Below are 23,111 nucleotides of genomic sequence, written 5' to 3'. Positions count from 1 at the left end.
AATTGCCATCCAGAGAGAGTTAAAGAGCTTCAACAGATCTGTGCCATTTTTGGTAAAGACTGCATCTGTGGAACTCAGGTTGGTTGTGCACTGCAGTTGGCTCAAAACTAGGCTGCATCAGAGAAGAAGAGGAGCTGAAATTCTTAAGGAACACAGCTATTTGAAGAATCTTGTGGATTTATTCTTTTAACAATTGGGATTTTGGATTTCTTTTTAAAAAGTTATTGCTATCTACTGAAATTGTAACAATATAGATCGATACAAAAGGTAATAAGGGATCCCTTACAATACAAGGGAGGTGTCATCTGCAGACCACCTAATAATGGAAGGGAGATGGAGGAAGAAGTATGCAGATAAAATGGAGAATTGAGTAAATAGCATGGAATAATAATCTTGAGGATTTGAACTGTCCTGACAGAAGAGGTGGGTAAAGGGGATAAGGAAATGGGCAGGGCTACTTTCTTAGTATGTAAAAAGCCCAAAAAGGGAAGATTTGCTATTGGATCAAGTAGTAGGAATAAACTGGAGCAGGTAAGAGGAACATACAGGCAGTAGTGGCCATAATATAAGAACTTTAACGTTATGATAGAGAAGGATATAAATATGTCAAAAACCATGGCAATAGATTAGAGAAAACCTGATTTTTAGGAGCTGAGAATAGAACATGGGAAAATCAAATAGGCAACTGTACTGGCAAACATTGATGTAACAATGGAAAATATTTGAAACAGGTTTCAGCAGAGTGCAGGAAAATATATTCAGCTAAAGGAAAGAACAAACAAAACATTAGTGAAACTTCATGGGTGAATAAAGACGACTGAGACTTAGTAAGAGTAATACACTAAGTACGTAGACAGCAGAGGAGTGCATGATGAGAGAGAATACCAAGATTAGGAGAGAAGGCAACAAAAAATTTGGGGAGACAGAGAAACTATCAAGGAACATCAAATAAAATACAAAGTAAAATATTTTACAGGCTATCATTAAAAAAAGGAAGACTGTGATGGGAATCAGAACATTATGGATAGACAGGATGATTCCACAGGTAACAACAGAAAGGTGGAGGAAATAGTAAATAATGATTTCATTTTACCTTTCTGGCAGACAGAACAGGTAGGCATGATATTGAATGATGAGATTATTTTAAATGAACTTTTTTCATCAAAGCAGATGTGTCAAAACTAAGCAAACTCAGGACAAAGCCCCTGGTCTGTTTGGGTTGCAACTAATATTTGGAAACAATCTCTGGAAGAGATAGCAGAGTTATTGTTACTCGTATTTAATAATTCATTATAAAAAGGTTTATTGTCAGTGGACTGGCAGATTGCTAATGTAATTCCTATGTTTACGAAGAGGGACAGAATATGTCCAGAGAGTTTTAGACCAGATAGCTTAGCGTCAATGGTAAATAAAATAATGGAATTCTTACTAAAGGAGGGAGTAGAAGAACATCTAGAAAGTAGAAACATAATAATGAATAGTCAGCATGGATTTCAAAAGGGAAAAGTTTATTTGACCAACATTAATGAATTTTTTTTTTAGGGGGTGATAGAATAGACATTGATAATGCATGAGATGCAATTTATCTGGATTTTAAAAAGGTCTTTGAAAAGGTGTCCCACAATCGATTAATAAAGTTGGCGAATGTGGAATCAGGGGACACAAGTGGCTGAATGGATTGCTTCCTGGCTTAAAGCAGAAAGCAGAGTGTGGAAGTAAAAGCTAGTTATTCAAAATGACAATGTTGGGACCACTGCTGTTCACAACTTATAATAATTTGAAATCAAAATCACAATTTCTAAGTTTGCAGATGACACCAAATTGTTGTTGAGTGATCAATACTAAGAGGACTAACAAATTGCAGGAGGACATTGATGAACTTACAGAATGGGTAAATAATTGGAAAATGAAGGTCAGCACAGATAAATGTGAAGTAGTACATTTTCTTTAGAAGATTAGGGAGGTCACTTACTACTTGGAAGGTGTAATTCTTGGTGAGGAGCAAAGAGATCTCAGAATTCAAGTACACTAACCACTAAAAGTTCCACCACAGGTTAGCAAGGCACTTATTTCCAGAAGGATAGAATTGAAAAATGGAGAAGTTGTGCTAAACCCGAATCAAACCTTGGTTAGATCACATTTAGAGTTCTGTGTGGTTCTGGTCACCACGTGAAAAGGCTGAAAATTCGATTTACTAAGATGATACCAGGAATGCATGGGTATAAATATCAGGAAATGATTGATAGCTGGCCCTCTTCTCTCTTGAAAAAAGGCCATGGAGTGACCTAATCGAGGCCTTTAAAATTATGCAAGGTTTTGACAGAGTGGATAAAGAGAGCGAATGGCCCAGATCTTGACAGTGATGAGCAGATTGGTGCTGCACTTGAAAATTCCCCTGACTTGGTGCTGCTGTGCATTTCTTCTGTAGTATTCTAGTTCCAGCTGCCACAGAAACGTGCAGCACAATGTTCCTGGGAAACTCTGTCAGAGTAGAGTAGAATCGGGGGAAGAAAGAACACGGCTCTTTCTTATGGCATTGCTGCTATATGGCAAGTTTAAGGTTCCTATCTTTGATAGTGAATGAGTAAGGGAATGATTGAGTGAGTAGGAGAGTAAGTGAATGGGTTGGGTGGGTAGCAGGGTACGGGTAGTTGGGGCAGGTCGGGTGGGCGGCCAGGGTAGATATGGTTTGGGGGGGGGGGGTGGAAATTAGGGTTAGGTGGTTAAGTTGTGATTGGGGGCCGTTAGTCAGTTAAGATTGCCAGACTGGTTGGATTGGAAGGTTGGTTTTATTGATTCTGGTTTTGGGGCGGGGGGCGGGGGGGGCATTGTCAGGTTGAGGTTTGTCTGGTTGGGAGTGGTTGAAGGGGATGGGTGTGTCGTCTGGTTGGGAAAGGAGAGTGGTTGGGTGAGAAGGGTCATCAGGTACTCGTGGAGGGCGGTAGAGTGGGGTTGTCAAGTCAGGTTGGGAGATCGTCAGGTATGGGATAGGAGGGTGGTCAGGGTGGGGGGGTTGAGAAGGGTCATCAGCTACTCGGGTGGAGGGTCGTCAGGTACTCGTGTGGAGGGTTGGAGAATGAGGTTGTCAAGTCATGTTGACAAGTTATTTGGGCCAGGTTGGGGGATAGTCAGGTATTGCCCAGGCAAGTTGGGTTGTGGTGTAGGGGTGGAATCGGATGGTTGGGGGTGGGGTCAATCTAGGTCTGAGAGTTGTTGGCCTGGGAGGCTTGCCTGGTTGAGGGGCTAGTCCAGATGGCGGGGCAGTCAGTTATGGTTACCCATGTGTTAGAGTAAGTTTTAATTTGTCTAACATTTCCTGGGTAACTACCCAATTACAATATTCGAGTACTAATAAGGCATATCTACATAATATACTATCCAATTGTTAATGAGGCAGGTATTCAAAAGTCCTTGATGGTCTGTAACCGTTATCTGGATTAGTGGCTTGAGACTCCCTTGTGGTTACCAAAGTTACCCACGTGCTTTGGGATGAGGATGTTTATGGTGTTTGTTTTGACTGCTGCACTGGTTCCAGTGGGACTGTAGAAGTTCTACTATTAGTAAAGAATATAAAGATGGGGCACAATTATAATTTAAGCAACTGATCATTAAAGGATTAGCTTTTAATTGTTTTTTCTTCCTGTTTTTGGAAGATACAGTTGAAGAATCCTATTAAATTTACGTCACTGTTGTTAGCACTCCACAGACTGAAAACAATTTTCGAGTTGCCAGATAAGCAAAGATTGTGGAGTACTAAACAAAAGTCTAATTCTTGAGGATTCTCAAAATAGTTAGACAAAAATAAATCAAATATTGAACATCCTTTTCTTGAACTTATTTGATGTTTTAAATCCCTGGGGTATCACTGAATGTGCTTGGCTGTAAAGCTTCACATTCTGAGCATTCCTCACACTGAAGTTCGAACTCAAAACATTTAACTTCTCACTTTGCTTACCCTCTGACATCAAATACTAACGAATACAAAGCTTTGGATTTTATTGAGACCTAAAACAGCGAAAAAAAACTTTGAAACTTTTTTAGTGGGGAAGTTGGAATATTCTGCATGATGAATAAAATTTATTCGCATTTTAGGATAATGACATTGTTCTTCATGGTGCAATTAACTAGTTGTATTAATATTCACATGGTCCCTGTAAGTAAGCATGCATTTCACATGTAAGTATTTAGGTGATGACTGCTTTTGTATGTATTTTGTGAATTAAAATTGCTTTCCAATCTGGAGAGAAATAGCACGCATGAGAGCACACTCTGTAAAGGTGCAAATTTCTTCATAACCTTGAGGTCATCTTTGGCTCAGTGGTTAAAACATTAACCTTTGAGTAAGGAGGCCATGGATTCAAGCCACACATCTGAATGGTGAAGCTGTAAAGTTTTTTCAGACATCCTGAGGATATTAAAGCTGCTTTTTAAGTGTAGTCCTTCATTTAAAGAACACCCGAGTATTTCAACAGCAATCTGTCAGTAAGACCCTTTGTTAAAGAGGCTGTAGTTTATCATCTATGTTGAGGTTTGCTTTGCCAAAATAATTTAATTGCTATATTGGCCTGGTGATCAGCTGCAAAGTATTGATTAGCATTATTAATGGTATCAGATGATTGTGCCACTGCGAACCAGTGTCAATATGTTGGGAATTTGGATTAAAACCAGCCCATGTAGTTCTGTGATTTCATTTCCAGTGTTGACGAGAAAAATTAGACACTTTGACCAGTTGCATATCTCAAACACTTTACCCAGGTGCCCTTATTTACACGATGAACAAAAGGACAAGACTCGGCTCGCGATTCAACCCAATTTTATAGAACCCATTTTCTATAAATATTAACACACAGGTACTTTTCCCAAACTATCTTAACTCTATTTGTCCAAGATTCTTATACTACCAGTGCTGATTAACTTGACCAAGCATGGGTCCGATTCTCTGAGCTTTTGTCGTCTGAGTCCTCATCTGCGAAGGTGATTCTCGTATGCCCTTCCGTCCATCTGTGGAGTGCAGCCGGGTCTTGTCTGTAGTTTTTTTTGTGGCAGGTCGTTGCTAGGGGTGGCCTCCAGGTGTCTCCTTGTATTCCTCTCTTTACACCCTCCCAGAAGGTTCTCTGGCTTTCAGCCAATGAGGTAACCGGATGGAGGTTGCAGCACCCAGTGAGGTTGCACCTGTAATGTTTTTGGCCTTGGCCCGTCCCGGTTCCCAGCAATCCTTGTTGTTGGAGCTATTCGCTGCAGCGGTTTAATTTAGAGTGTCCAATTGTCAGTTGGGCCTACTACGATTCAGGCTGTTGGCCACTAGCCACACTAGGTTCTTTACTTTATCTATTTCTTTATTTTGTTTTTCTGACTTATAGTTTATTAACTCCTTGGTTAGTTTGTTGCCAATTAATCACTTGCAGATGTTATTTTGTATTTAACCTCGATAATGTGGGAATGCAAAATAAAGTTAGCTACACATGAGATGATGTTTAATTGCCTAGAGATATACCTTATTGACTGGATGAGCCTTTTGAAGTTTTGTTCAGTGATGTGTATAAGCGCTGTCTTTATAAATGGAGAGTGCACAAGAGATTTTGTTTCATGGAACAAAACAGATGTTGACATCTTTAACTTTCATGCCATTATAATGAAATAGACAACCATCCATTGATTCTGAGATACTGCAGAACAGTACATTTGCTGTTTCCACAAGAACAGCCAATAAAAACCCTGGAAGGTAGTTGTTTTGTTACATTTGGTTTTAAAATTATGGCTATGGGTCGCTACATTGATGTATTTTGAATTTCTGCTCATATTTTTTCATGCCATTGTGAATCTGAGATTTTTTTTGTAGATGTAAATAACAATTTGTTTCTCTTTAGAAAAGTAAAAGGGGGTAACATAGATGTCCACCTAACGGAGAAGGCTTTGGTTGTTCATTATGAAGTGGAAGCTACAATTTTGGGCGAGATGGGTGATGCTATGCTGGGAGAACGAAAGGAGTGTCAGAAGATGTGAGTAATAGCAAGCAAGTTACTCTATTTATCCTCATGTCATTTTTAAATGATTAAATGAAGAAATGAGTATTATCCATGTACCACAATATATGATTCATGAAAATACATTTTATTACATTTACAACAACTTTCACTCATGCAGTGTCCTTAATGAAGGAATGGACAAGTGTGCAACAGAACAGAAGTTGAATAAAAAAAATATGCAACAGGAAGAACACTAAAAACTAGCTTTCTCCTGGAAAATGGAGTACTCTGCCTATATTGTATAGTTGCAGGCTGCAAAATGTCTATGGTCTCTAGGAGGCTTTTGAAGTTTACTGTGGAGGTTATCTGTTCAGGCAATTGTTCTTTTCTCTTTTTTACTGTACCAGTGGGTGCATTCATCTGTTTCGTTTTTACGAAAATGTTGTTTGCTTCCCATAGGCATTTTGGCAAAAAATAATACGATCAAGAAAAACGCTGAACCCTCCTAAATGCTGAAATTTTATTTTGTTTCAGTGTATATTTAGAAAATAGTTATTTTTGGTTTTGAAAGACAGGTTTCCAGATATCTTGCCTAATTTCATTCTGCTGGCATTGGTAGCTGTTCACATCGGCTTTGTTCATTGTTTAGTAAGTAGAAACAGTGAAGGAAGTTGGCGTGTTCCATTAATGTTGTAATAGAGAATAAGCCCCTAGGCCAACAAGTGAAGTGCACAGTGATTTCTTTATTAGTGCTGATTAAGTGGATGTGGTCTGACAAAGAGGTCACTGTCTTACCCCACCGTCAAATTTATTAGGTTTGAACAATGAAAGACTTCCTAAGGTGCAGAGAGTTTGGTGACCGGTGACTTGTGGCATTTTAATTTTTAACAGTGCATGTCAGATTACCTGAGTTACGTAATGATAAATCTGACTTTGGTAATTCTGCATCCTTTTTTAGTTTCTATTGCTTTATGAGAAAACAAATATCTTAGAGTTTGTTAAAAGGGCTCTTTTAAAATAAGCCTGCTTGTTAAAATGGTGTATAAAATTTCAAGGCTGTTTGTCTTTGGAATCTAGTTGTTACAAAAATGGTTTTGCACTACTACAATGTAATAGATTTGCAATGCATTTTAACAATGTGCCACAATAGTCTGTGTCTCACTATAACTCTGACTATATCAGTTTTTGTTCTTGCCCCCTTGGAAGCAACTCCATATATTTATGATAACATTTTGCAGATATTTGGAAAGTGCTATATAATGCTTGTTGAACCAGTTCGATTGCCAGGCAGCACAGTGGTTAACACTGCTGCCTCACAGTGCCAGGGACACGGGTTCGATTCCTGGCTTGGGTCACTGTCTGGTTTCCTCCCATAGTCTGAAAGATGTGCTGGTTAGGTGCATTGGCCATGCTAAATTCTCTCTGTGTACCCGAACAGGTGCTGGAGTGTGGCGACTAGGGGATTTTCACAGTAACTTCATTGCAGTGTTAATATAAGTCTACTTGTGACACTAAATAAACAATAAGCAATTATGGCTGACCAAATAATCATGTCAGAAATTCATGTGGTTACATTTATGATGAAATAACATCAAACGGTTGTTGATTACATGGCCAAAAATATCCTAAGTTATAGTTTTTAGATACTTTGAGCCATTTTTCTTATACAAAATAGTTACAACCCCCCAAAATAGATAATGGAACTAATAAACTAGAAAGAGAAATATTGAGCTATCATACCAGTCACAACAAAAAAAAAGTTAACATTGAAGTGTCAATTGAAAATGTTGGGTGTCTTCAGGGAGCTGATGGTCCTTTGGAAAGCAGGGAACACAGTGATCAATACATGAATAGGACTGGCTTATTCACTATCATGGTGCAGGTTTGCAGCAAGATCTGAATTTCTTAGTCTAAGCCTGTATTATGATTGAGCTTCCAGGTTTTGAAAAGCGCTATTATTGGATATGGTTGATCTTCGGTAATTCTCTGTTCCAATATCCCCTTCCATTATGACATTACAATGGCGTAGTAAATCTTTCTGATATTCTAGATATGTTTAACAAGAGACTTATCTTGTGGAATGTGATTGATGGTGGTGATCATTTGAAGTAATTTAATTTTCATGATCTAAGATGCCAAATGGAAATCACAAATGGGGCAAAAAGAAATGTTGGTATCCACCAGGGAACCAGCAGTACCTTGTCAGGAGATGAACCATAGGGTGTAGACAGCTGTTTAGTCAAAATGAGCAGAACATGAACTTTAGCTCATCCTTCAAGACCACCCTTTCTCACACCAAACAAAATTTAGAAGAATATGAGCGTTCCTCAATGCCTTGAGTATGACAGTGTTTCCGGTATGGTTTGAATGGAAAGTAACCGGGAATGAGCTCAGTTAACAGAGCCTTTGTGCATGGGTATGTATATTTGAAAAAAGCACCATCATATTTTCTCTAGCAACTATTTCCATCGTATCTTTAACCAGATCACACCAACATCACATAGACATAAAGGGAAATATCAAATTTATCCAAGGGGAAACAAAAATAATGAGAGTTTGCCAAACAGCAAGAGAGACTGTGATAAATGGATTTTAACGTAGACAAGTTTGAGGTCATCTACTTTGCACCTAGAAGAATAGAATTGACTGTGATCTAAACAGTGAAAAATTAGAAGCAGTGGAGGATCAAAGAGACATGGAAGAAAGAAAAACTTGCATTCATACAGCACCTTCCATGACTGCAGGAAGCCCCAAAGCACTTTACAGCAATTGAAGAGTTTGAAGTGCAGCTGCTATTGTAGCGCAGGAAAGGCGGCAGCCAGTTTGCACACAGCAAACTCCCACAAGTAACAGTGTGATAACTACAAAATCATCTGTTACCTGAGAGGTCCAGGTAGATAGCTCATTAAAATGCCATGAACAGATATTGAAAATAATCAAATGGAATGCTGACCTTTATTCTAACAGAGCTAAAATACAAGAGTATAAGTTATACTATATTATTACAAATCCCAGGTTAGATCACATTTATTGAGAGTATTTTTGGGCATCACACCAAGAAAGGACATATTGACCTTGGTGAAAGTGCACTGCAGATTTACCAGAATGATACCTGAACTTCAAGGGTTAAATTGTAAAGCCCGATTCAGGGTTGTATTCCCTAGAATTTAGAAGTATTTTTTGATTGAAGTTTTGAAGGACTATACTCATTGGAATTTAGAACAATGAGGGGGGATCTTATCGAAACATTTAAAATTATGAAGGGAATAAATACGATAGAAGCAGGAAGGTTGTTTCCACTGAAACTATAACTAGGGAGGCATAGCCTCAAAGTAAAGGGGAGCAATTTTAGGACTGAGTTGAGGAGGAACTTCTTCATCCAAAGGGTTGTGAATCTGTGCAATCCCTGCCCAGTGAAGCAGTTGAGGCTGCCTTGTTGAATGTTTTTAAGCCAAAGATAGATTTTTGAACAGTAAAGGAATTAAGAGTTATGGTGAGCAGGCGGGCAAGTGCAGCTGAGTCCGCGAAAAGATCAGCCATCACCTTATTGAATGGTGGAACAGGCTTGAGGGGCCAGATGGCCTACTCCTGCTCCTAGTTCTTAAGTTGTTATGTTATGAAGATATTGATAGGAACAGAAAGATCAGATACAGAGAAACTATTTCTACTAGTTGGTAAGTCTAACACTAGGGAGAATAGTCTTAAATTAGAGCCAGACCTTTCAGGCCTTGAGTTAGGAAATACCTTTATACAGAAAGATGGTAGAAGTTTGGATCTTTATTCCACAAATGACAATTGATGCTAGGTCAATTGTTCATTTTAAATCTGAGAGAGATTGTTTGGATACCGGAGCCAAAAGATAGGTTTATGGATTTAAGTTCAGCTGCCTCAGTCTCATTTACTGATGGTGGTGGTTCCTGTGTACCCTCCATTGAGAAGCTCCATTGTTCCATTCGTAAAAGCAGTTCTCCCTAATTCTGCAGTGCTAGCAGTGGTCAGTCACAGATTATTCCACAAAGGGCTTCGTCTGGATGGAAAGAGAGTTGCATCGTCTGAAAATCTCTTGGGGTAGAGAAAAAGTTATTCAAAAATTCTTGTCAAATTCTTTAGAGACTGAGAAGGAAATGAACTTTTGACCAACCACAGCGACTTTTAAGTGTAAGTTAGCTCACTGCTGACAGATCAGCACAGGGAATTCTTTCACAGTTAGTTATTTGCAAATATTTTGTTGAAACATTCTGTCTATATTATGGTAATTAATCTTCATAATACAAGTCCGATGGGCCTAATCTAACACCATTAATCTCCCATCATCTTTCATCGCCTAATGAAATAAATCAGGTAATATTCACCCAGAGCAATGATATCAAAACATCAGCAGGCCTGTAGTGAATGCTCTTGCCTTTAACGTTTTTAATTTTAATACAATTAATTTGCATGGTAAAAATATTTTAATGCAATTAATAAAATGTGTAGCAAGTTTATTTTCATATTTTAAAAACATGAATCAGTACTTCGTAATTTTATGCAGTTTGAGATCAACTTTTGAATATGTTGTGTTAAAAGAGTGCCTTTTTCAACAAGTTATGTATTTATATAGCGCCTAATAAATTGTCCCAAGCTGCTTCGTGGTGACGATATAAAACAAAATTTAACACCGCGCAGCAGAGAGACAATAGGGCAGATGATCAAAAGCTTGGTCAAAGGTTTTAAGGAGCATCTTAAAGGAAAATTAAGTAATAAGAAGGAAATGTCTATGGAGAGAACACCAAAGGTTATGGTTGTGGGAGCTAAAAGCATAGGCACCTATGGTAAAGTGATTAAAATCAGGGGTACTCAAAAGACCAGAATTAGATGAATACAGATATTTGAGAGCTGGTGGGGGAGGGTAAGCGCTTCATTGGAAGCCAAGTTAGATCAGCAAGCACAGAAATGAAAACGTCTTGGTGCGAGTTAGGACATGGGCAGCAGAGAACATCTGAAATTTTAGGGAGGCTAGAAATTTGGAGGCTATCTAGGAGAGAGCAAGGATAAAATCAAAATACTGTGGATGCTGGAATCTGAGACACAAAGAAAATGCTGGAAAATTTCAGCAGGTCTGACAACATCTATGCAGAGACAATAGAGCCAACGTGTTGAGTCAGGGTGACTCTGTCAGAGCTGGGATAGTTGCACCTAGAAATAGCAAATACATGGATGTGGGTTTCAGCAGCAAATGAGAAGTGTTAGTGGCATTGTTATGGAGGTTGAAATAGGTGGCCTTAGTGATGGTGTGGATATGTGGTTGGAAGCTCATCTCGGTCAAATATGACACTCAAACTTGTGACAGTCTGATTTGGCCTCAAACTGTTGCCAGGAAGAGGACTGGGATCAAAAAGGCAAAGGGAGAGAATTTATGCCTTTGTGAACTTCTCAGTATTCAGTATACGTGGCAACTGACAGTGCATTTGGATGACATTATCGAGAGGCAGTATGTAGGTGAGAAATAGGAGGGAGGCTGTTAATGTTTGGACGATTATTCACTCATGGGACATGGCCTCGCTGGCTAGCCAGCCTTTATTGCCCACCCCTAGTTGCCCTGTTGTTCAAGATACACAGATAATGGGCATTGTTCGATTAAGGACTGAAAGCACAAAAAAAGGAAAAATATCTTTACTTTGAGAGCGATTGGAATTTGGAACTTGCTATGGAAGTAGTTGAAGTCAATATTTTAATTGCTTTCAAAAGGAAAACACAAAGAGAGTTAGCTGGGGCACTAGTTAATGGATGGGAGGCAGATATCTGTAATGCTGCATCCTATGAATAAACCTACTCAAGAAAAAGATTTGTCTTGTTTCATACTTCAGCTGTTAGGAATGAGGGAAAGTTAAGATTAGAAAATGAAAGTGGGACAAAATATGAGGATTGATAAATTCAGTTCTCTGAAGGGGGGTTTTGATATGCGAATTAGCATATTGGTGCGAATAGCAAGTGTTTACCTATGTGACTAGGGGAAAACAATTATGCCTTTGCTGAAATTGAAGATGGTTCACCCAAACATGGATAAATAACCTGTGGGTGCTAACTATTTGCTGGGTTTTGCTCATGGAGTTATATAATATTGGATATTGTTGGGAAAAGGGGTGTCTCAGTGTTCAGGAAACATAGGTAGTTGGAAACAAAGGGGTAACTTGATGTGATACTGTGTGCGTATAGCCATCAGTATAGCTAACTGTATTGTTGTGTATTATAGTCCTTGTCATGTGTTTTTCTTTTAAGTTAAATAAATATTATTTATTGATTGATTACAAGATGACTGGACTGTTCCTCCCTAGTTTGCATATCTTTTATCACAGTATACCAAATTGAAAATATACTCCACTAAGAACCAGTGTTCCAAGTTTCCTTTCTGGGTTTTGGGATACCCTCGCAGTTTACATTAGTGGGGTTCTTAACATACCATCTAGCTTGTGTCCTTTTAACATGGTAGCAGAGGATAGTTGTCTGAATGTGAAGATGGGAAACTAAATTGGAGCTATATTTGTGCAGAATGGCTGAAACCAAGTGCAAAATGTCAGGGTATGATTTCCCATCGATGCTCTAATGACCAATGGGAAAAATAAGTAGATATGTGGAGATAGGTTACAGGATCAGTTGCAAAGTACTATTGGAGCACAAAGCTTGACAGTTGGACACAGGAAGGTTTGGATATTCTATTAAAATTTCTAAGAGGATCTATTAAATGTATACGGGGCATGGTAAGACTGATGGTTATTACATTGAAGATTATATTATGGAATTTACCGGACTACGTATAAGATTGTAGAAATTTTATTTGCAAATTCCTGTTTCAGTGCTTGCTTTCAAATTGTTGCACCGTACTAACTATGAACAGGCTCCTGGGCTCAACTGGAGTTAAATTTTCAAAAAGAGACCATTTTGGATTAGATGTCCGAGGCTTGAAAGAAATCCTGGGAAAGCAGTCATTTCCGGTAACCTTCATTAGGGTATCAGTGATGTCATAAGAGGATGGAGCTTTCAATTCTAGTGACATCTCAAAATCATTCAGATATGGACTGAAGGCATCATTATAACAGAGGAATCACAGACACAATACATGAGGTTGGAGACCTTTTTGACGGATCTGGCAGACAGTGGGATTGAGTAATAATATCAGAAGAATAACTCCTAGGAATGCCTGGGGATTTATCAGCATGTGATTTGAAATATTAATGTGTGGTAAATTGTCCAAAATGGAATAACAGGGTTTTCAGGCATTGCACAAAACTGAAGATTTGGAAGGGGAAGATGATATTGATCACTGTGAGGGAATTGTACAGTCACATGTTAGACAATGGTTGCATATCCACAATATGTGGAATGGATTAGTTGAAATGTTATTTAGATTCGCTCAGTAGTATTAAACTAAGGTCAATGAATATGAAAGTTCTATTTGCTTCAGGTTAGGTGATGACGACGCGTTAAAGTCACTGAAAAGAGTGATTTCATGTAGAATATCTGGGGTAAGCCACATTATTAGTATAGATGTAGTATCTAGTGAGACACCCTTGCTGTTGAGCAAGCCACAAAAGAGACAAATAAAATAAGACATGGAAGATGATAAAGCAATTATTTTTGCAATTTGTCTAATCAGCACATTATTATTCAGACAAAACTTGGCACCTTGAATCAGAAATAAAGAAGTCTTTATGGCATCAGGTGATAGGAATTTGTGATTCAAGAGAAAAAAAGGCAAATATTCTTAACATTACTCATCACTCCTGTCACAGCTTAAACATCTTACTGAAGTATTTGGAGTGGTTGATAAATACACAAAGCTTATTGAAGAGATTAGTGAAAAATGTGATGCATGCAAAAATATTGGAGGACACCATCACAGCCTATTCGAAGACTCCCATGAGCATGGAACATTAATAGTGGGGGCAAGCATAGAACCGTTTTTATTTTACATTTCATAGTCATGGTGATTCAGTTTGTCTACAGCAGGCTTGTCGAACCTTATCGCGTGCAGGGCCACATTTCAAAATGATTCTCGCTCAAGGGGCAAATTGCAGAAAGACAAAGTTTGGCACAGCATTAAATGTGAATTTCAAAAAAAAGCTGAGGTATGAAAAGAAACAATTTGAACAAAAAACAAACCCATGAATTGTTTTTTTTTAAAAAAATGAGTAATATATAAAGATGATAAACACCCATTGTGAGAGTGGATGAGAGTGCAGGTTGGTGTGAGGGTGAGGTTTAATGAAAACCCTGGGACTGGAAGTAAGACCATATGGTCTTAAGACATAGGCCGAGTGACCTAATTCTGCTCCTATCGAGTCTGCTCCGCCATTCAATCGTGGTTGATATTTTTCTCATCCCCATTCTCTTGCCTTTTCCCCATAACCCCTGATCCCCTTTATTAATCAAGAACCTATTTATCTCTGTCTTAAAGACACTCAATGACCTGGCCTCCACATCCTTTTGCGGCAAAGAGTTCCACAGATTCACCACTCTGGTTGAAGAAATTCCTCCTCACCTCTGTTTTAAAGGATCGTCCCTTCAGCCTGAGGTTGTGCCCTCTGGTTTGAGTTTTTCCTACTAGTGGAAACATCCTCTCCACATCCACTCTATCCAGGCCTCGCAGTATCCTGTAAGTTTCAATAAGGTCGCCCCTCATCCTTCTAAACTCCAACGAGTACAGACCCAGAGTCCTCAACCGTTCCTCAAGCTCTTCATTCTAGGGATCATTCTTGTGAACCTCCTGATTGTGAGATCTGGTGAGCCAAACCTACGCACACGCGCACACACACATTCACTCTTCGCCCCCCCCTCTCTCTCTCACACACCCTCTCCACTGCTCACTCTCCCTGACTTCCACCTCACACATTCTCTCTTTCCCCCACCCCCCCGCATCCTCTGATTTCTGCATACATGCGGGGAGCAAGAAAAGAGATCTTGAGGAATTTCTTAGTGCTCTCAGCCACACGTTTGTAGGAATGAAGGCCAATCTGCACTGGCTCTCCAAAAGAGCATCTCTGAATTGCTGATCCTGCTGTCAATTTCAATGTTTGTACCTCCTCAGTTAATTTCTCATTGTCAAGCTTCTTTCTTCAAGCTCGTATTCTCCTGATTCAATCCTTCACTGGACTTGTACTTATTTCCTTGTTCTTGTTCTTATTTCCCGGTTGCTTTTTCATAAAGTTCATCTTATTCTCCCATGTCTCATTAAATTCTCAGTTTCATTTTGTCAATTTTTTGCAAGTCTTTTAAAATTGCTGTCAGTCAATTCATCTTGTTTTAAGGTGTTTGGAGCTTTAACTCTTTGTGCTAAATCCTCTTTATGTCCAATAGTTCCTCGTTTCTTTTGAAGTCTTTAATTTCTGCATTTCTTCCGAAGTGAATCCTTCATGTTACTACTGGGCATATACATTTTCACAAATGGAGATTTCATTTTTATCAGCTAAACCCTTTTTTGGCTTCACTTTTGGTCGGGTCTGTCTCTGACAACTTATCTTGTTTCCAGTCTGCAATTCCCTTGTTGTTCATTTGGTCATTTATTGTTTTTTGTTGCCCTCCTCCCGGGGTCTTTGAGTGCCCTCCTCCCGGGGTCTTTGAGTGCCCTCCTCCCGGGGTCTTTGAGTGCCCTCCTCCCGGGGTCTTTGAGTGCCCTCCTCCCGGGGTCTTTGAGTGCCCTCCTCCCGGGGTCTTTGAGTGCCCTCCTCCCGGGGTCTTTGAGTGCCCTCCTCCCGGGGTCTTTGAGTGCCCTCCTCCCGGGGTCTTTGAGTGCCCTCCTCCCGGGGTCTTTGAGTGCCCTCCTCCCGGGGTCTTTGAGTGCCCTCCTCCCGGGGTCTTTGAGTGCCCTCCTCCCGGGGTCTTTGAGTGCCCTCCTCCCGGGGTCTTTGAGTGCCCTCCTCCCGGGGTCTTTGAGTGCCCTCCTCCCGGGGTCTTTGAGTGCCCTCCTCCCGGGGTCTTTGAGTGCCCTCCTCCCGGGGTCTTTGAGTGCCCTCCTCCCGGGGTCTTTGAGTGCCCTCCTCCCGGGGTCTTTGTCTTAGTATTGCCACCTCTGCGGTTTTCCATTGTCTCTTCCTTGATGTCTCTGTTGCTTTTGGACCTTTTTTGAGAGTTGCCATCTATCTTTTCCAAGTTTCCCATCCATTGTCCTGTTTCTTCTTGCGGTTGCTGCTTTAAATGCATTGTCTCTTTAAATGTATTACCACTTTAAATGCATTACTGCTTTTCGACTGTCAACTTTTTTTTAACTATAGCAGCTGCAGGTTCTCTGTGCTTTCCTGCGCTTTTGAAGTTTTGGTGCGAATATGGCAGGTCCTTCTATGAACCTTTGTTAAACTTTTAAAACTTTTCCTTTTTACTGACAGCTCTCTGATCTCTGCAGCTTTTTTTCCTCTGGACATTTGGAGAGTCTATTCTTTTCCTTTGATGTGCCTTTTTTTCTCCATCAATTTCACTGCAAGGTCCAGTGCTCTTCATGTTGAAGGAACCATTTATAAAACTTTAACTCATGTTCTGAACAGGTTGAGGACTTTTTAAAACTTCTGATCTTGTGAGTTTCCCGAACCCTGGAGACCGAGCTACAACTTCTTGGGGCATTTAAAAAAAAAATCAATCATAGCTCTTGCTTCTGAAGATTATTTTCTCTTCATTTTTTTTCTACGCATTTCTAAACTTCTGACTGTACTGGCCAAATCAGGTTTGCTCTGCATCCGTCCCTGGCAATATCTCAGCATCTCACTGCTCACATGACTTGGGCCACAGGCAATGTCTGTATAATCCATCACATCCTCATCACCAATGTAGTGATGCACACTACAGACTTCGTCAGGAAGACAAAGGGTAATTTTTAACAAGGGAAGGCTGTACAGAAGCTACCAGCCACCCCCAAGTATCTGTCTTCTACGACTGTCATCTGCCTACGGTAGGACTCTACCCCCTGGATGTTTACCCACTCTTGTTCCAATTGGTCTCCCAAACCAGGTGACCCTCTTCTACTGTGTTGCCTTTAAAGGGACAATTACCACACTCAGATTGAAAATTTACATTCGATCAAGCGTCAATTGCCCTTTTGGGAAGAGAGTTCCAAACTTTCACCATGCTTTTTATGTACATATATTTTCTAAATTCACTCCTGAAATGTCTGGCTCTAATTTCTAGATTATGTCCTCTTGTTCTCGGCTGTCCAAGTTTCTCCCAATCTATTCCCTTTTAATATCTTGAACATTTTGATCAAATCACCCCTTAACCTTGTAAATTACAGTGAATACAACACTAGATTATGCAATCCCTCATAACTTAATCCTTGGAGGCCAAGTATAATTCTGGTAAAGCTAGGCTGCATATCTGCCAAGGCCTTGATATATTTTCCGAAGGTGTGGGGCCCACAGCTGCTCAAGTCTAACCAGGGCTTTTTGTCACAGAAGCATATCTTCTACCCCCTTGTATTCTATTTCTACAGATTAAAAGACCAGGATTCTATTAGCCTTTCAATGATTTTTCTGTACCTATATTTATTCCTCGGCCAACATCAGTAAAACAACTTCGCTGATCATTTATCTCACTGGTGTTTGCGGAACCATACTGTCTGCAAATTGACTGTAATTTTTCCTACATTATAACAGTGGCAGCAACACTTCAGTAGTACTTAAATGGCTGTAAAGCGTTTGGCGATTGTCCTTTTATTTATTTATCCAATTTGATCAAATCAAGTCCAATTCAGAGTCTCATCAAGTGAGACATTCCCGATCCAAGCTGACAAGACAGGGCTCTCACCTCCTGTCTTGGGCTTGATCTACATGATCCAAGCTGATTGGAGTAGGCATTGCACCTCCTCCAAGGCTTGATCTCATTTGTATCTTAGCCAAAAGGCCGAGATGCCGCTTTTAAAAATTGCTTCAAATGAAGCTACAATGTAAACTAATGACTTCAACCAAGTATAGCATGTCGATCTTAGCCAGAAGGTGCCAGGTAAATGCAAGTCTTTTTTTAACTGCACTAACAAGTTGATGGCTACCTTGAGAACCATTCAGATGTTAAATCAATTAAAGGACAGGGTATAGATTTCTTGAAATAATTTCAGTTCCAGTAAAAAAAAAAGTTGTACAAGTCATCGCTTCTCAGCCTTTTGGCTAAGATCAAGTGTAGTATCGACATGCTGTGCTTGGTTGAAGTCATTAGGTTACATTTTAGCTTCATTTGAAGCAATTTTTAAAAGCGGCATCTCGGCCTTTTGGCTAAGATACAAATGAGATCAAGCCTTGGAGGAGGAGCTATGCCTACTCCAATCAGCTTGGATCATGTAGATCAAGCCCAAGACAGGAGGTGAGAGCCCTGTCTTAGCTTGGATCAGGAATGTCTCACTTGTTGAGACTCTGAATTGGACTTGATTTGATTGAATTGGAATAAAAATTTTAAAGTTGTACAATTCATTCAGTTATATAGGCTGGAAGTCGTCTTCTATTCCCACAGCTAGCTTGGCTATTGCTTTAAAAACAACCTACTTAATAGTTGTAGAGCAGGTTTCAAATTCTAGTACAGCAGTTTATTTTGTGACCATCACATAAATTGGAAGGTGTTTCTAAATATACTGACCTTGCATGTCATTGCTAATTTGATTATAAAATGTCAAATCTTATCTGATATTACTTGATTTTGTTATCTATAACAACTGATTTCACCCACTCCAATTTGCCAGTAATTTGTAAGTGACTTAATGAATTCACTTTTGTATGGACAAGACTTAACCAGTTAAGATAAAACAACTGGATAAAATAATGTATACTTACAACTTTGTCTGCACGATTGGTCCGATGAAGTCTAACCCTCCCAAGATTCCATCTTGGACACAATCCCACTTGCAGAAATGAATGTGGCTCCTGCCTTGAGAACTTTTAGTCTTGAGGGCAAGCCACAAAACATTATGGAGCCCTGATGTTTAACCTTTGAGTGACATCACCCTAGGTCAGATTCGGGCCTTTCCTAATTTAATAATTGACTCTAACCGTTGCTAAGTTAATTTAATTAGTTCCGGGTCACAGTGGCCACCTGGCCTAAGTGTCTCCGAGTTGTTTCAGACTGTCTTTTAATCTGATTTTAAACAATTTCTCAATTCAGTAAGTCACGATGTGCCTGTGTCACTGTTTCCGACATGCCATCCTTACAATGAAAATTTGCTGTGATTTCTGTTGGTTCAGTTATCTGAATGAGTGTAAACTCCTCTTTAACTCAAATCAACAACTTTTTTTGTGTATTTAATAATCCTGGGCCATTTAATTTATGATCCTGAACCAGGCCCTTAGATTTTTTGGTTTGATCTGGTTAGGGACCAGTAACATTTTGTTCAAAGTAGACACAGTTTGAGATCCAAGGCCCTTACTAAGAGTGTAAAGCCACAAGATTCCACAGTTTTGAACAAACAAAAAAAACTTTATACAAAGTCAGAAAAGTAAAAGAATTAGCAACATCTACTCTAACATTCAGAATCAACATGAGGTGCATGAGAATTAGCAGGCAACTATGATTGAAGACAAGAAACAGCACAATAAACCGACGTCCTATCCAAAAGGGACTCCCCCCGACTCCAGACCCCTGATGCCCAACGTCCAACCAACCCCACTCTGACAGTCAACTCCTTCGACAACTGGCCCCTTTTATCCCTGGCAAGCTCCACTATCACCTCATCAGTCTCCTAACAACCAGCAATGCCTTCATCACCCGACACCTGAACTTCCACCCCAAATCCTAATCACTTGACTGATACATTGACCCTCTCCCTGACCTGTCGTGGACCTTACAACTTAATTGGACCTTTAACTTATCTGGTTTATGGCAGTTAGTGCTGTAAAAATGGTTGTGGCCTGCTGCTCTTTGACCTTAGGCTCCGGGGATGCACTGCACTACTCTGATTTTGCCCGGCCTGAGTTGGAAGGTTGGACGAGACAGGATGGAAAAAATTTAAGGTAAAAAAAGCCAGTCGTGGAGTGGCAATCCGATGCTTTCAAAAATGGGAACTATACATTGACAAGGAATGGATCCAGCAGCTAATTATTATCATGGGTGTGTTCTAGGAAATGAAGATGTTCCTGAGGCATAGGGAATGAAGACTCAACAATAAGAGGAGCCTGAAATTAATAACCTAAAACAATATTATAAAATATCTCTCAATTCAAAGGCAACTGTGCCTCATCTATTGGAGTGATTGAAGAAATACCAGCAAAGGATATAGATATCGAGTTCAAGTCACAAGTGGTTCTATGTGACCCCCGGGTTATGGTAAACCTGTGGAGATTTTAGAAAGTGTAAGTCAACTCCCATAAAAGTAGGATGCCCAGAATGATTACAGGACAGCTGACAGCGCTAAACCCGAGCTGTTATCTACAGCAAGGCAATGGGTAGAATTAAAGCTTGAGATAAAAACTAAATTGTAAAATTGAGATAGTTAAATACGCATGACTACTCTATGACCAGTACAAATTGGAAATGGTGGTACATCTAATTGATTCCAATTGTGAGGAAAATTGGCTTTAACTAATTTAGTTTGATCTTGTGGTTCACTGGAGTTTTTGTACTTGGGTTAATGCAGTAGTCTGCTGCTTCCCAACTCATGCTCTTCATGTTCTATTCGTGACAACTTTCTTCATTTGAAATTAGGAAAGACAGAAGTTTTGGGCCCCTTTTGTTTATTAAAATGAAAATATAATTTGGTTTTCGTGCTCAGCTGTAAATTACATTTAATTGATGTCTATGAAAATCTGGATTTTCAGTAACTTGTAAATGACATGTATGTAGCAAGGAGATTATGTATTTCCCGTGAGAAGTGTCCATAATAGTGGTGTGGAATGTCTAGCTTTGAGGGTCTTTATCATCTCCATATGTTGCCAATCAAAACTTCAATTTTACCTTTATGTACACAAACTCCCACTGGTTGGGTGGTGTTACTTTTGTTTTACTTGTAATTTTTAAAAATCTCTGTAGGCATCCAGGAAAAGTTTTGTGTATTTAAGGAGGGTAGGGCAATTTCACGGTATAATTAAGAAATGTAACTGTAAATTTTTAATGTTGGAAAACCATATGTAGTGAAAGTGAGTTGTTTTCTCATGGCAATGCAAACTTTATTTCTATAATGAAGTTTGTGTTCCGTTTGACTTTATCCCATGCCTCCACTGAATCCTCCTACCTTCAAAAGTGGTAGAGTGACTCTAGATCTTGTTTTTGGGCCTTAACTGCCACATAAATTAATTGAACAGCAGTAGAGCAAGCAACACATCTACTAGCTCTTCACTGGTGGCAATGAGATATTATTTATAATTTATAATGTGACAGTGATTACTGTTCACTTTTATGAAATCTTTCCTTTGTTAATTACAGAGAGGACATTGTCTCTGAGTGAGATGAGGAGGAACAACTTCAATCAGAGATTGCTTGAATCCCTTCAATCAGGTGTTTGCCACTGCAACAGTACCAATTTTAAAATTTATTCTTGTGATGTGAGCCTCCTTAGCAAGGCCAGTACTTACTGCTTATCCTTAATTGCCCTTGAGGATGCTCATAAGCTGTCCCTTGAACTGTTGAAGTGCATATGAGGTACACCCATAGTATTGTTAGGTGGGAATTCTATGATTTTGATCAAATGACAGTGAAGAAACAATTGTAGCCTCAAGTCAGAATTGTTTGTGACTTGGGAAACTTGCCGCCACAGATGTTTGCATCTGCTGTCCTTGTTCTTCTTGGTGAGAGAGGTTATGGGTTTGAAAGGTGCTGTTGAAGGAACATTGGCAAGCTGCTGCAGTGCATCTTGTAGATTATTACACACTGTTGCCACTGTGTGCCCGTGGTGGAGGGATTGGATGGAGTATTAATCAAGCAGACTGCTTGATCAATCCTCAGCCAGGCAATTGGAGAGTATTCCATCGCTCTCCTGACTTGTGCTGTGTAGATGGTGGACAGGCTTTGGGAAGTCAGGAGGTGGGTTATTTGCTGTACAGTTCCTAGCTACTGACATGCTGTTGTTGCCACAGTATTTATATGGCTAGTCTAATTACATTTTTGGTGAGTGATAACCGTCAGGATGTTGATGGTCAGAGATTAAGTGATGGTAATGCTATTGAAAGTGAAGGTGAAGTTGTTAGGTTCTGTTTTGTTGGGGATGGTCATTGCCTGCCACTTGAGTGACATAAATGTTACTTGTTACTAATCAGTTCAAGCATTGTCCTGATCTTGCTGCATGTGATCATGGATTGCTTCAGTATTTGAGGAGTTGCAAATGATACTGAACACTGCAATCATCAACAAACATCACAATTCAGACCATATGTTGGAAGAAGCATCATTTGATGAAGCAGTTGAATATAGTTGGGCTTCAACACCACTCTGTGACCCTCCTGCAACAATTTTCTGGGACTTGCTGTCATCCAACAACAACAGCACCTGTCTTCCTTTGTGCTCAAGCTTTTTCCTATTGATTTCACTTTTGCTAGGGCTCTTTGATCCCACACTTGATCAAATTCTGCCTTGATGTCAAGGGTGATTACATCACACCTCTCATTAAACTCATTTGTGCATGTTTGCACCAAGTCTATAATGAGGCCTAGAGCCTTGTGACCCTGGCAGAACTATAGCTGAGTATCGGTGAACAGGTTGTCCCTGAGTAAGTGCCACTTGATAGCACTGTTGATGACACCTTCTGCTGGTTTGCTGATGATTGGGCATAATTGGCTGGATTGGGTATGTCCTTTTTGGGGACAGGACATAAACTGGACAGTTTTCATTTGATGGGTGGTTGCCTATTTTGTCACTTTATTGGAATGGCTTGGCTAGAGGCACTGTTGGATCTGGAGCACCAAATCTTCAGTATACTGTTGAGATGTTGTCATGGCCCATAGCTGTAAATGGCATCCTAGGTGGCCTCAAGACCTGATTATTCCGATGCATCCCTGGCTGGTCTCCCATATTCTATTGTCAGTCAACTTGAGATCATCCAAAATTCTGCTTTGTCGCTCCAAATTTCATTCACCTATCACCCCTGTGCTCCCTGATTTACATTGGCACTTGGAAAATCTCTCCATGGTCTCATCCCTCTGTATCTCCGTTCTCCTCCAATCACATTACCTGTTAGATATCTGCAATCATTTATTTTTTCTCTCTTTTTCCATC

At 39.7% G+C, this 23,111-nt stretch overlaps 1 protein-coding gene and 1 non-coding gene across 4 annotated transcripts in view; both read left to right on the top strand.

Moving 5' to 3' along the window:
• The window catches only part of kifap3a (kinesin-associated protein 3a), a 213,617-nt gene that overhangs the window by 11,646 nt on the left and 178,860 nt on the right, over nt 1-23,111 (top strand). For all 3 annotated transcript variants that reach the window (XM_078218349.1, XM_078218351.1, XM_078218350.1), the window contains exon 2: nt 5,868-5,999. In XM_078218349.1, coding sequence (XP_078074475.1) covers nt 5,868-5,999 — 132 coding nt within the window. The remainder of the gene's footprint in view (nt 1-5,867; nt 6,000-23,111) is intronic.
• LOC144498051 (U2 spliceosomal RNA) lies at nt 18,069-18,260 on the top strand. The gene has a single exon (XR_013498622.1). It is a non-coding gene; the product is annotated as a U2 spliceosomal RNA (small nuclear RNA).

Source organism: Mustelus asterias, chromosome 8, assembly GCF_964213995.1.
Source record: "Mustelus asterias chromosome 8, sMusAst1.hap1.1, whole genome shotgun sequence".
Taxonomy (NCBI): domain Eukaryota; kingdom Metazoa; phylum Chordata; class Chondrichthyes; order Carcharhiniformes; family Triakidae; genus Mustelus; species Mustelus asterias.
This window is presented reverse-complemented; position numbering and strand designations above follow the sequence as displayed.